A 13,417-nucleotide genomic window follows, 5' to 3' on the forward strand; every position below is an offset into this window, starting at 1 on the left:
ATGCTGTCACATATCTACTTTGGTGCACCCTCCAAAGCATGCATCTTTTGCCCTATTGAAGTTCTGCAGGTTGTGCCAGACTAATAACAAAATCCCTCTCCCATGGTCAGCACTAATTTTGAATTCCCAGAGGCAGTATTGCATCAAGTGTAACTGAGCCAGTCAGTTGTTCCCAGGGGAGCAGATGTTACCATGTTCATATTTCTCTTCATCCTAACTATCAGCACCAAGCAAAAGGAATCCTTGTAATCAAGGTGCCCGGTTGCAAAGTTGAAGCAGTCTGATTGTGCGACATGAAATATAACCCACCAAATATTTACACAGAATATCATTCTGACCAGACCAACCTGTTGAAATTTGAAAACGATGACACCTAAGCAAAGAGAGGTAGATCCATTAGAGTATCTGACTCAAAATCCCAACTACTTCTGGTTCACCTCTGCTTCTGCACTGCTCAATAAACTGCTGGAAAAATCCTCTGTAGTACACAAGGCAACAAAACAGATCCACTAGGCATGAGATACCTACTCAGGATGGAGCACCCACTGTAGAGAAGAGACCAAACAGGAAGAACAATGGTGCATGTAAGAGGTGTGAGCTGGTAAGCTGCAGAGTCACAGCTCGTACTATTCTTTGAGATGTTCCTCATATGAACATTTCTGTTTTATGAGGGAAAATGTATGCAAACATCTGAAACTGAGTTCTCTGCCTCAGAAGTAGCAGTAGGACAAACACCCTGTTAGTTCGCTGCATACAAACATACAGAAAGGAAGGGTATGCTTCATACTGTCAGTTGGTGTCCCAGGAATCCTTCAGAAGGTTCAAGATTGTGAATGCGTGTGCAGAGAGTACATCCCACAGAATAACTGCTGTAAGTAAGAATCTTTGCCTACAAGCACTTATCTACATGGACATTCATGCTGTGGACCACTCCCAACAGTAAAAGCTCTACCCACTCAGTGTCTGCTAGTGATTGCTAAATGCCACCTTCAAAAGGTACCAATGCCATTTGTATAATCCTCTTTGGATTCCTCAGATGGAGAAACTGAAGAACCTAAGGAATAAGCTAGTTTCATATGCTAGAGGAGACAGAATTTCAGGTAAAAATCAACTGCGTTAATCCCCTTAACCATGACCTAAGAGTTGCTTTGCTTCTCCAGCCCATTGCACGCAGCACACAGGTATGGGAATCTTTTGCTTCTGCACAAGTGGGTTAGACCTGAATTTTGCTAAACTTACATAATGTGTATGGCGTAACTCTTTAAGGAGAATGATCTAAAAATAATATTTTAATATTGTGAATGAATGCTTCTTGTGACCCAACTTTTGGGTTAAATTTTTTTCAGAACAGGTTGTCTGTCAAGACAGATACTGAATGTGACTGACCATTTGGATGTAGGTGCTGTTGGAGCTGGAAAGTAGCGCTAACATCCACATCATCAGACTCCCTCTTAATCTGTCTCAAGGAGTGAGAAAGCGCAACATTTATGAAGAGTGTGTAAGAAAGTAGGTCTACCTCTATAGGTGTCACCAAACCATTCAGGTGCAGGTATGGAGAAGTGGTTCCAGGGCTGCATCGTTTGCTCTCAGGGTCGTATCATTTTGTTCCTATAAATGAATGAGAAGGCAAACAGCCAAGGGATGAAGCCCTTCTTTTTTTTTTCAATCACACTTCTTGCTTTTTGGTGTTTGTCCCCGAGCCAAGACCGGCATCAATAATGGCAAAGCAATATTCTGACAAAGCTCATCTGCCACCTCTGTGTTGGGAAGTTTCAGAATTCACATGAGCGCACAGCGTAACAGATGCTACCCTACCTGCTGCTGATCTTTCCGGAGACACTTCTCTAAAGCATTTATGGGACATGGTCAGGGCCATTCTTCTTTTACCTAAAAGGGATAATTTCTGAGAAGATGCCAACTTCAGATCCTCTGCTAGAGAGACGGCTGCCTTCCCCAGGGAATAATCCTGGAAACTGTGTTAATGGTTCTTTTGTATGTGAGGCTTGTCTCCAAAGTGCAGCACAAATTCCATGGTGCATAGGCTTCTCTGAAGCAGTTCAAACAACACACAATAGCACAAGATTTGAAGTGACCTTCACAAGATAAGAGCTGTTAAATGTTTAGTGGAAGAACCAATTTGATCAGAGGAAACAGTAAATACTAGATGTGAAGACAAGGCAGTGATGGAGCTGCAGAATGAGGAAAGCCTCACGGTTTACCTTCACGTCAGCTACAAGTTTGGCAGGAACTAAGGACACGCACTGGGCATGAACACCTTGTATCAGCATGTACAGGGGTGGGGAAGAGCTTGAATACAAGTACTTGAACAAGTACAAGTATCTCCTGTACAACATTCAGCTTACTACATCACCAGGAAAGGTAGGTACTACTGCTGATGCTTGTGCATGCACATGCTTTGCAGACAAGCTGCTAATAAACAGACTTCTACAGTTCTATGATAAACACCAATGAACAGTACTGTTATTACAATGTGATTGCTAACGGTGTTGTTGCTAACAGTACACAAAATACTCTACATTAGTGTCAGATGTTTCGAGCACAAACCCATGACCAAATCACCTGCTGCAATAAAAAGGAAAATTTGCTTGTTTTTAAGTGATATCACTTAAACATATAATATTTAGAAAAACTCTTCTTGAAACCATCTCTTCAGCTACCTACTGCAAAATTTAATCCCTTATGGGAGCTATGTCATTCTTTCAAAACAAAGTATTTATGCCACATGAATTCTTTATTCTGGAAAACACTTTATGTGGTTTTCCTACTTTTTTTTTTTTTTTATGGAACACATTTTCTACCATGAAAAACGAGACCAAAAATGTAAGACAAACACCGAAAGTGTTAAATGGAGGTGCTTGGGGTTCTTACATTTCACCTACGGATTACTTCCTTGGCTTCAACGGTACTCTGTTTAGCGGGGAGATGGATGTGTGCAAGACTCAGGTTAAGAGTATTAGTTGAAGTTTTAGAAACCTTATCCAAATTTGTGCACTGTAGCCTTATAGTAAACTGCTATTCAGACAACCATTCTAGCGATGCTAAACAACCCACTCACATCTTCGTTTAGTGGACATTAGATGGTCAAAAGATAAAATGGTAAAAGGAAGTCCCCAGTTTTTCCAAAGTAGGCAGTCACAGACAGTATGCACACACAAACAGACTGGGAATCAGACAGACGTCCTAAGTTAAAACAACAAAAAAATTGATTCAATTAGAACAACAGAGTGCCTTTTGAACATGCTACAAAAATTATTTTCCCATACATATAGACAAAATATTTGAAAAAACAGTGTTGCAAACTTCACTGAAATATAAGTCCTCTACATCTTAAAAGGTTTGGGAAGTATAGTGGGTTTTTCAAATATCAAGTAATAGAATAAAGGCAACCTTATTTCACCCTACCTGTTGCCATTTGCCCTTAATTGCTGGATCTCTGATTGACTGGCAATGTCTTTGGATTTGCTGGATGACACCCTGGTAATACACCATAGAAGAGTCATAATTCCCAAGGAGTGCATATTCTCTTCCTTTTTTGGCATTATCACAAATCTCTGCCAGGTTCATCTTCACTCAGAAATCTAAAAGAGAACATAATCGTCAGAAAAATGAAATTTATGTGCTGTAGAATAATTCAGACCATGACAATTTAGTTTTGTTTTTATTCTCATAGCTGAATTGTGTCTTTCTGCCCCCCATTCACATCCAGTCCCACTCTTCTACAACCATTTAACTCTAGATTTCTCTTTACTAGCCTATGGATTCAAATCATGAATCATAACTCTTTTATGGTGATAAAAAATACAACTTCTTTAATGCCTTTGGCCCCAATTCTGTTAAATTAGTTCAAGAAAATTAAATGCCCTACCCACACTGAACCCAACAAACCAAACTTTAATCTGCAGATCACTACGATATACTGGTAGCTATCAACCCATGAATCACAAATCACACGAGGCATTAAATTGCTTTTATACTGGTGTATAACATATGTGCCTAAATATGCCAACCAGCATCAGGGAAGTCTGTGCTTAGCACTTTCAAGAGCCCTCATCCTAATAAGATTATGATATGGTTGAATGACTGCTCTACTACAGACAAAGCTGAGAGCCTCACTCTGTTCAAATATTCCTTCAAAGTACTCTAACATCCACATCCCGACTTGAATTTTTTCATTAAATTTAACACGTCACTTTGGGATTTATGGCACAGTTAGCAATCCAAATTTACGATTCCTTAGAACAGTGATTCCCAAACTATGCCTTCCCTAGTCCTCAAAACAGTTTAAGATTTACAGATTCTACTAACTTTTTTATACAAGTAGTAAATTGCAGCATGACTTTAAGGCAAACCCACAGCCCAGTTTCTCCCAGTAACCATTCAAGAAAGCAGTATAATGCACAAAAAAGCAATAACCCACACATTCAGAAGTAAGCTGTGTTGTACAGCTAGGTTTGTATTTAAGGTTGAAGATCAAAGCACTGCCCACCCTTTTATCTGAATCTCATGTGACCAAAATTCTAAGTCCTTACCACACAAAAAGAGCATCAGTTCTTTTCCCTTGGTCTCTGACTCAGGACAGGTGGGGTCCCTGACATTGACCCAGATATAAACCTCTGGAAATCAAAAATAAAAAATTGCAATTCACAGCTATGCAATGCAGAGTTGCACTAATCAAGAGGGAGGAGGCCAGCTCAGGAGGGTTGTCCACCAGTTGCATCAAAGGTTTGGCAAGACCAAGGAGGTGAAGAAACAGGGAATGCAGGATACAATCAGATAGGGCCTGGCCTAGCACACAGTTCAGGCTGCACAGCTGAAGACAGCCTGTGGTGCAGGGGGTACACACAGAAGGAACAGGTGGTAGCAGACAGAAGCCAGAACAGGGAGAAACAATCTTTTACATCCTGGTGGGTTATAAAATTGTTGGTAGAGTTTATAAACTAACAAGATGAGATCAAGATGGACTAAGGAGGATGTGTCTTATGCCTTTGTATTCCCTTGTGCCTAGCAGAATTCAAACCTATGACAATTTAAACAGATATCCCCATGACTTTCATTCTACCCTCCCTGAATGCTGCCTCTAGCAAACACACGCCCCACCTCCCAACAGTGCCAAACTGATGATCCTCACTGCTGCCTGCAGCTGCACATCAGGTCTGCTCCACCACCTCGTCACTCCTGCTCCCTGCAAGTAAGCCACGGAAGCCTGTCACCCTCACTTAAACCCACAGCTCACACAGGTTCCACATGGCTGAAGATTTTGATGGCAAAAACATGCTGCTACCCCACAGTTGACACTCCACGCAGCACAGCAGGACATACTGGGGCTTACTTGTCGTCGTGCAGTGCTGCACATTTCAGCTTGCACATCATTCCCATTGTCTGTTAAAAACCTGTGGGCAGGAGAAAGCCTAAGGTGGAAAGGGCGACAACTCTAAGTTTCTTTTGTCAGTGCTGATATATCCTGATATAGGCAGGATATATCATTAGAGAGCTCTAGCTCTGAGGCAATTAAGACCATTTAATTTTAAATACAGAAGATGATAACTAATAGGAAAAAAACTGATGTCACTCACATTGCAATGGAAATGGATAAAAATATAGGAACTGAATATAGATTATAACCCATTCAGATTTGATGAATCAACTTATAAATGAACAAAACATCACCTGGGGCAGAATCCATTGACCTGTCTTCAAACACATCCAAGTCCTACACAACCAGCCTGTCACCTTAAGGAAAACAGCCCTCAAATCTCTGGAGGTTTTCCCCACATGCAGTGAAAAAGAGAGAATAAATAATTTCTAAGGAAAGGTTGCATTCAATTCCTAGCATTCCACTAAACAGAACATAATTACTTTACAACCTCTTGTGTCTCTTTGGTACAGCTAGTTTCCACCCTATGGGCATGTTTAACTTCCTTTTGCCTTAAGAAGAGTGACACTCACATCGAAGTCGCCTTGATTCCAGAAGAGTCCCCTGCTCAGCAGAGAACACAGCCTCCTTGTCTCTGTATCTGATGAAAGCTGAGCCAATCCATGGGCAGGAGGCAAGGCATAGGAGCCACGCAAACACATGCCCACTTCAGGAGAGTGGTTTCACAAGGGAGCTGGGAAGCAGGAGGCAGAAAAATTTACATGGTCTTAAAACTGCAGGAGCAAACCAAACGAAACTGTCCCATTTCCTCCAGCTACCAAGAGTTTGGGGGCTTCTAGCTTCATGCTGCTGACACTGAAGCTTAAGCAAGAGCTTGATGCCTAGTGTCACACTGGTGAGCTTACAAACATCAACAGGCACTGAAACTTGGGAGTACACAGGGAGTCTGGTGGACTTACACCTATGTACCTACTGAGTGGTCAATATCTCCAGAGCTAGGCTGACAAAAGCCTCTGGATCTTTCTCTTAGATTCAGGCACTTCAGTTTTTACTTATCACCTACCCTAGACACAAAAGCAGGCCATATAGCTTGAGAAGGTGAATATAACATCACCCATATACCTGAGCCATGTTTGAAACAGCAGCTGTAGACCTCAGTCCTAAATCAGTGCTTCTCTGGGATCCTGGGCAGTTCTCTGAGATTCTACTGAAAAAAAGTATGGCTATTTTAAAGTAATAGCTAAGAATGGTTTAAACAAAATACAAACCTCTTATCCACACCAGTGACGGTAACATCACTTCAGAATAACCAAAGCAAATCAAAACAAATATGTCCAAAATTAAGGAAAAAATTATTTTTAGGAAGGAATTCCCTTATGAGTTGTTTTCTGGACAGCCTATGCGTCAAGGGTGGGGAGGAAGAAGTAGCTAGAGGTAGGTGGAGGCTTTTTCATGTCATGTACTCATTTTTTATTATCTGTTCTACATTATATTATAGAGTTCATACAACACCAGAAACATCCAAGGAACCAGAAATACAGAAATCCTAAATAGTGCATTTCATTGTTTGTTACTTGAGGTTTTGTTTCAATATTTGGTTTTCCTACCATATCATAGCCACATTTTTTAAGTAAATATGCAGCCAGGGACAACTGTTGTCAAGTACATTTACAACAGCTTACACATTACTTGTGACACCAGCTTTTCATTCTATCATTGCGTGCTTCTTTCCTGCACTAGACCGTAACAGCTCCACTGCACGTCAAGATATCCTTGGAGATTCCTTAGTTCACGGATCATTGACAAGAAGAGACATTACAGACATTCATGCTGGCATAGCTGCCACACATGGGGTCTTAAGCCCACTTGTTAAAAACCTTGCAGCAGCCAGGCTAAAAGGTCATAGGGGATATTAATCTCTATTCTTTGGAGCATAAGCTGAGCTGATCCCTATCTGGGGTCAGAAAAGAATTTTTCTCCCAGAACTAAAGCAATGCACAATTGAGCAAGATCCAAGAGACAGTCTCTATTTTAACAGTAAAGCATTATACACACACGAGTATTTCCAGAGGCAGATACAGTGACTGTGTGAAGGACAGGCAAAGGGGGACGGCTTGCTTAGCAAACTTGTCTGCAACACCAGTGAGAATGAATACAGGACGACTGACCCACTTCAGCCCATGTTCCTCAGCACTACTTCACCACAGAGGTACCAAAGGCAGCAAATGCCCTCTCCTACAGAGGGGGTCTGTAGCAGGGCTCATCCTATTGTTTGATCCCGAACATCACTCTGCAAGTGCCAAAACAGAAGGCATCTCTGCTATCTTTACATGTCTTTTTTATGCATGTGTTTTGACACAATCAGTAACACAACTGCATCCCATTTTCTCCACAAGCATTCAACTCTTGAACAGGATAGATGACTCACATAATGAGGTGTTACTCTTTTTTGCTTTACTCTCATTGTTTCAATAGTCTCATCAAGCTTTATTTAATGTCTGCTAATCAGACTTTTCTCCAAATCAGATGTTAATTCCTCACTGATAGGGCTATACTATACCTGGATTTTTCTGGACATGTGCCTTTCTCTGATCAAAATTTTACCCAGGCAAAGCAAAAATGTTCCACAACTCCCTGAGATTGTTGGACACGTGCTCTCAGGTCATAGCAGTTACACAGTACTGCTGACTGGACAGCTGAACATCTGGAATGGCCTGAACATACACGGATGAAGACTGGTGACTAATTCTGTTTCTCATTTTCCGTAAATCAGCTGTGCAGCACGATATCAGGCATCCCGAAATGCAATGTAAGAGACACGACTAATGTTACAAGACAGAGTCACTCTGTTAGGCACCATCTGCTGGAATACAATGCTGAGGTATGCCTATACATTTTCCACTTCTACAAGACAGACTCAGGATGATCCTCTGCCACTGCACAACCCCAGAACAGGTCAATTGCCACACAGAGTAAAGCAAGGAAGCAAATTTCAGTGTTAAGAGGTGTTGATTTTCAGATTTATCCACTTTTTGTGTGCATCCATTTACATTACCAGAGTCTAAGCAATGAACTGAACCTGTTCTTTCCACAAATTCCTCTTACTGCTTGGAAGCTTTTCCTTGCAATTAACTGAAACCTGCACTTCTCAGGTTAAGGCCATATTGGTTTTGTAAGCCAGCTTTGACCCGTTTCAGCTTCCTCTCCCTCAATTATGTCTTTGCTTCAAATAGTACAATGATCCTCTTTTCAGTTTCCTCTTCAAAGTTATAAGTTGTTAAAACAGAGACATGTGACTATATGACAATGCCTTACCTGGAAAAGCATAAACAGCAATACTAACTGGACTGTTGTCAGAGGAAGAAAAAAATATTTTTCCCTGTATGATGCGCAGTTCCTACTAGAAGCCTACAGAAGTCTATTTCTGACTGAAATACAGACTGTATTTTTTTCATGTGCTTGATGTATTTCATTTGATTTTTAAGAATAAGTTATTAAAAACGCAATTGTTCAAAAAAAATTTAAATAAGACTTTCCTGCTTTATTATAAACATTATTCCTTTTATTTTGGACTTGGGTGCAGAACAACTGGTCTTCATTTCTAATAATTAATTGTCCCTGTTCAGATGCAATCACTGATGCTGCTGACAGTTATCAGACATTACGTTTGCACGACAAAACCAACATTTTAACTGATCACTGTCAGATAAAATACAAACAAACAAAAGGCTTGCCAAGTTCCACAGCCAAATCCATCTCTCCCTGTTAACATGGCTTTGTTTACACATGCAGCTGTGGTCCCAGGGACTGGTGTGGAAGCTAACGATAATGACCTCACAGGATCAGAACTCCTGTTAAAAAATATACCTATAAGTAAGATTGTGGCTCAGTTAAAGCAGAATTGGATTTAAACTACATTTAAATGAGATGAGAAGTGTGCTGTGCCAGTGCTATTTTCTTCCTTTTGCTGTGTGCATCAGCAGTGACACGAACGGCTACAACTGCAGCAGTGGCCCTGGGGGTTGCCATTGGAGTGTTCACACCCTGGGCTTCTTCAAAGCAGCAGCCAGATAAAACATACACACACATACTACAGCCCAGGAAACCTAGCACCAAGAGATCTCTCAAGTCAGCTAACTGCTTTCTGCTGTTTTTTGGCTTCTTTGCACTGAAACTCTGTTTTGCAATAGCAGACGTGGAGTTAATGGGGAAATGTGTATGGAAGTGGGAAGAAGTATGCATGCAGGCCTCAAACTATTTCTGTGTGAAATCTTCTGAGAGCTAACTCAAAACAGAGAGTTACTTTAAATGCAAGTGAAAAAAAACCCCATCTTCAAATGAAGTAAAGAAATTCACCACAAGTTAAAAGTAAACATATAAGAAACCACTAAACAGTTGGTCATTGTTTTAATTAGAGATTAATTTAGAGATTTAAATTTGAGATTTAATTAGTTTGGTAAACCAAACAGAAAGTATCCTGGAGAATGAAATGGCCATTTGCAGAGCCTTTGTATTACAATTTTCTGAAGAACTAGAAAGAGAAGAATCAGAGATGGCCGTGCTATTCCTTAAGACTGCAAACCATATCCCTCTCCAGGCACCTCATGCACCAGTTTCAGGCACATCCATATGGTCACATCACCATTACTTGGGGTAGTGAGGTGTTCATTGGCCAGGCTAGATAACATAAAGGGAAACAGCTAACACAAATGCTGGGGGGCACTCTGGGGAGCATACTCCATACATACACAGTTCAGGCAGTGAGAGGCTTGCTAGCTTATGCTCCGTCTTAGCCCTGCTGGACCCAGGCTGGCTCCACACATCTCTCTGCTCTCCAACACAGCCTCCAGGTGTTCTGGCATTAGTGCCACATCAAACCCAAGTCCGTGTTCAGGTGGGACCAGCCCTGAGGTGATGGATCCTTCCTCTGACAGAATGCAGGGCCTAGATACCTGAAGGATTCCGCAGGGCCTGTCTGGAGCTCAACAAAAGGGAACTCTGCACAAGTCAATAATCCCTCTGGTCCTTTGTGGAGCCACTTGCTTCTCTGCATATCGTGTGTAAGCACTTCTGGTAGAGCAAACATGCCACCAAAGACTCCTAAGATGGGTCTGTGCAGAGCCAGCTCGGGTTCAAAGTGTTTATTAGGTTGGGCTCTGCGCCAATAGAGTTAAACTGTTCCTGCACCCTGGCCCTGGACACAGTACACCCATGTTCCCCCCATGCTGCAGCTCAGGAGCCCTGACAAACCATAGTCAGCTCCACAAAGACTCAGTTCTGCTGCTGCTATGTTCCCAGTGCAGCCAATCCACAACCCAGATAAACCTGCCGCGAATAACTGCAAGTTTAATTGACTCACACATGTGTTTATAACCCTGACTCACGAGGTCAGAATTTCGGCCTGAATACTTTTCCACCTTTTGAACTCCTCTCTGAATTCCAAAGAATTGGGTCCTTAGGACTAAGAATGTGTATTTCTTAATTAGAATCTTGCTTTTTAGAATTGTTCTAAAGAGTAGTATATATTCTTTTAAATATATAGTAATTAGCATATTGTTCTTAGTGCTACAGAGCTGCTTTTAGTCTTCAGATTTCTCAGCTCATCCACAGAAGAATGAGCTTTTTTTTTTCCACACTTATTTACACAGAAAACCAGATAAAGGCCTGGTGATGCTTCCTTGTCTTCCATTTAATTCTCTTTCTTGAGATTGAGATCAGTTCAGGGCAGGACCCATTTCTCTCCATTACCTGCTCAAAAGCCCAAGTCTCCAAGAGCAAAGCACCCTGGAAGCATGCTGCAGCTGCAATGTTCACTTCTGCAGGCTGGCAAGCACCAGGAGCTGCAAGAAGCCTAAGCTTGCCTAGGATGTAGCTGACATAGGGGTGGGGGAAAGGGCAGAAAAACCCAAACCACTCAACAATCTGCAATTGCAATAAAAATCGAACATCCCTTGGAAAGAAACCTAGCTTTGTGACATGTGAAACTGTAGTAGGAGTAGACATTCAATATTCACATACAAGGGAGTACTAATGCACTGATGCTTTTAAGATACAGATTTTCAGAAAGGAAAAATAACACCCTCTAACATACCAAACATAAACATGTATATTTTAAGTATGATATTGAGAGAATATCATATATATGAGAAAAACTGAAATTTTATTCCCCCTCATATTGGAGAATACAAGATAAAGAATAACACTAGAACTGTCTTCAGAGAAAATGGAGAGAAAAAAGGGAAAAATGCCAATACTGACATCATGACAGTAATGGGGAGGGGGAATAGAAATGTAGTAAAATTATTTTTAAAAAAGTAACACTGTGGCTGGACCAACTACTGCAACAAAACCAACAGAGCCTAAGCGTGGTTGTAGGACACATGAAACTGGAAACTATAAACTCAACTACTTGGAGAAACTTTGCAGGCCTCACTCTGACCATTGCCTCCTCCGCACCCATCACCCGGCCTCCAGTCTGCTCTGCCTTCTGCACATCCCTGCCCTCCCATCTGCTCTGTCACTCCTCCTCCGGCACATCTCTCCCATCCATCTATCCACCTACGTTCCCATGTGTCTCTTTCCTCGTTCCCATGGACTCTTTCTGTCCTCAGCCTCCAACGGAGTCCTCCACTGGCATTCACACGCCACCCAACCCATCCTGCCCCGCCGCACCCCCGAACCGCACTCCCCCACCCGGGTTTCTCGCGCACCCCCGCACCCCGCCTCACGCCTCCCCTCCGCAGCCGCAGAGCCCCCGCGCAACCCCCGCCTCCTTCCCGAGAGCCCCGCAACGCCCCGCGCCCACCCCCCGCAGCCGGCCTTGCCGCGCCGCCCCTCCCTCCAGCCCCTCCCTCCCGGCGGCGGCACAGGGGCTTTGCCCTCGCTGTTCCGGACGGATGAGCACCCTCAGCGCCCTCGTTCAGAGCGAGCCTCCCCCTCCCCACAGGGGTCTCCTCCACAGCACCCATCTGCCCCCCTCCGCCGAGGCCGCTGGGAGCTGTAGTTCTCCCCCGCGGCCTCTCCCGGCAGCCCCCAGCGCCCGGCGGGGGGGCGCGGACTACACTTCCCGGCACGCTCCGCGGGAGCGGGGGGGACCCCCCACCCCACCCCTCCGCCAGCCTCTACTGCTGGTTCCCCCCCATCCCCGCCGCCTCCCTCAGCGCGGCGGGGTTCGAGCTGCCGCCCGCTGCAGGCAGCGCCGCCGTGAGGGGCTGCCCCGCCACCGGGCCCTGCCGTTACCTGGGAGAGCCGGGGGTGCGTGTCCGCGGGCGGGAGCGGCGCGGGGAGGGGGCGCAGCGCTGCTGCTCTGTCAGCCCGGGGCGGGGGGGCCGAGGCGCGGGGGGCGGGCGGGGAAGAGAAGGGGGTGCGCGCGCGCGGCGACGGGCGGTTGCCATGGCGGCGGCGGGCGCGGGGAGGGAGGGGACGGCACCGCCACCGCGGCTCCGGCCTCCGGAGCGCGCCCGCCGCATCCGGCCGGCGGAGGTGGCTGCGGGCGCCGCCGCCCAGCCCGCGTTTGGCAGCTCTCGAGAGGGCTCCGTGCCGAGCATCCTGGGCAGAGGCGGGCGGAGAGCGTCCCGATTGCTGCGCGAGCGGCGCAGTGCCCGTCCGGGGAGCAGAGGAGCGAGTGCCAGAGCTAAGCGCCCAGGCTGGCTGCTGAGCGCCGGCCCTGCGCTGCGCCGCGCTGCGCCCGTGCTCCAGTCGGAGTGGTCGAACACACAGGATCACAGGATGGGTCAGGTTGGAAGTGACCACAGCGGGGCATCTGGTCCAGCCTCCCTGCTCAAGCAGGGTCATCCTAGAGCACATGGCACAGGACTGTGTCCAGACGGTTCTTGAATATCTCCAGTGAGGGAGACTCCACAGCCTCTCTGTTCCACTGCGCGGTCCCCTGCACAGTAAAGAAGTTCTTCCTCACGTTCAGGTGAAATTTCCTGTGCATCAGTTTCTGCCCGTTGCCTCGTGTCCTAGTGGTTAGCATCGCCGAGAAGAGCTCTGACTTCACATTCAGAGCTCATTCCCACT

The 13,417-nt window shown here is 44.8% G+C and overlaps 1 protein-coding gene and 1 long non-coding RNA gene across 15 annotated transcripts in view; one reads left to right on the top strand and one right to left on the bottom strand.

The window, feature by feature from the left end:
- Positions 1-12,747, bottom strand: part of KATNAL1 (katanin catalytic subunit A1 like 1) — a 43,227-nt gene extending 30,480 nt beyond the window's left edge. Inside the window, exons 1-4 of one of the 7 annotated variants that reach the window (XM_064645449.1) lie at positions 6,518-11,280; positions 5,878-6,128; positions 4,551-4,634; positions 3,424-3,599 (exon numbers count right to left, since the gene is read on the bottom strand). In XM_064645449.1, coding sequence (XP_064501519.1) covers positions 3,424-3,585 — 162 coding nt within the window. In that variant the 5' untranslated portion in view covers positions 3,586-3,599; positions 4,551-4,634; positions 5,878-6,128; positions 6,518-11,280. Of the gene's footprint in view, positions 1-1,516; positions 1,609-3,423; positions 3,600-4,550; positions 4,635-5,877; positions 6,443-6,517; positions 11,281-12,634 lie in introns of those variants that run through there. The other 6 variants (XM_064645452.1, XM_064645450.1, XM_064645451.1 and 3 more) reach the window with 6 other exon arrangements.
- LOC135409639 (uncharacterized) overlaps positions 12,426-13,417 on the top strand; it is a 78,439-nt gene continuing 77,447 nt past the window's right edge. For 3 of the 8 annotated variants that reach the window (XR_010428291.1, XR_010428287.1, XR_010428292.1), the window contains exon 1: positions 12,427-12,649. This is a non-coding gene — a long non-coding RNA (uncharacterized LOC135409639). Of the gene's footprint in view, positions 12,650-12,843; positions 13,317-13,417 lie in introns of those variants that run through there. The other 5 variants (XR_010428286.1, XR_010428285.1, XR_010428293.1 and 2 more) reach the window with 5 other exon arrangements.

Source organism: Pseudopipra pipra, chromosome 2, assembly GCF_036250125.1.
Source record: "Pseudopipra pipra isolate bDixPip1 chromosome 2, bDixPip1.hap1, whole genome shotgun sequence".
Classification (NCBI taxonomy): Eukaryota; Metazoa; Chordata; class Aves; order Passeriformes; family Pipridae; genus Pseudopipra; species Pseudopipra pipra.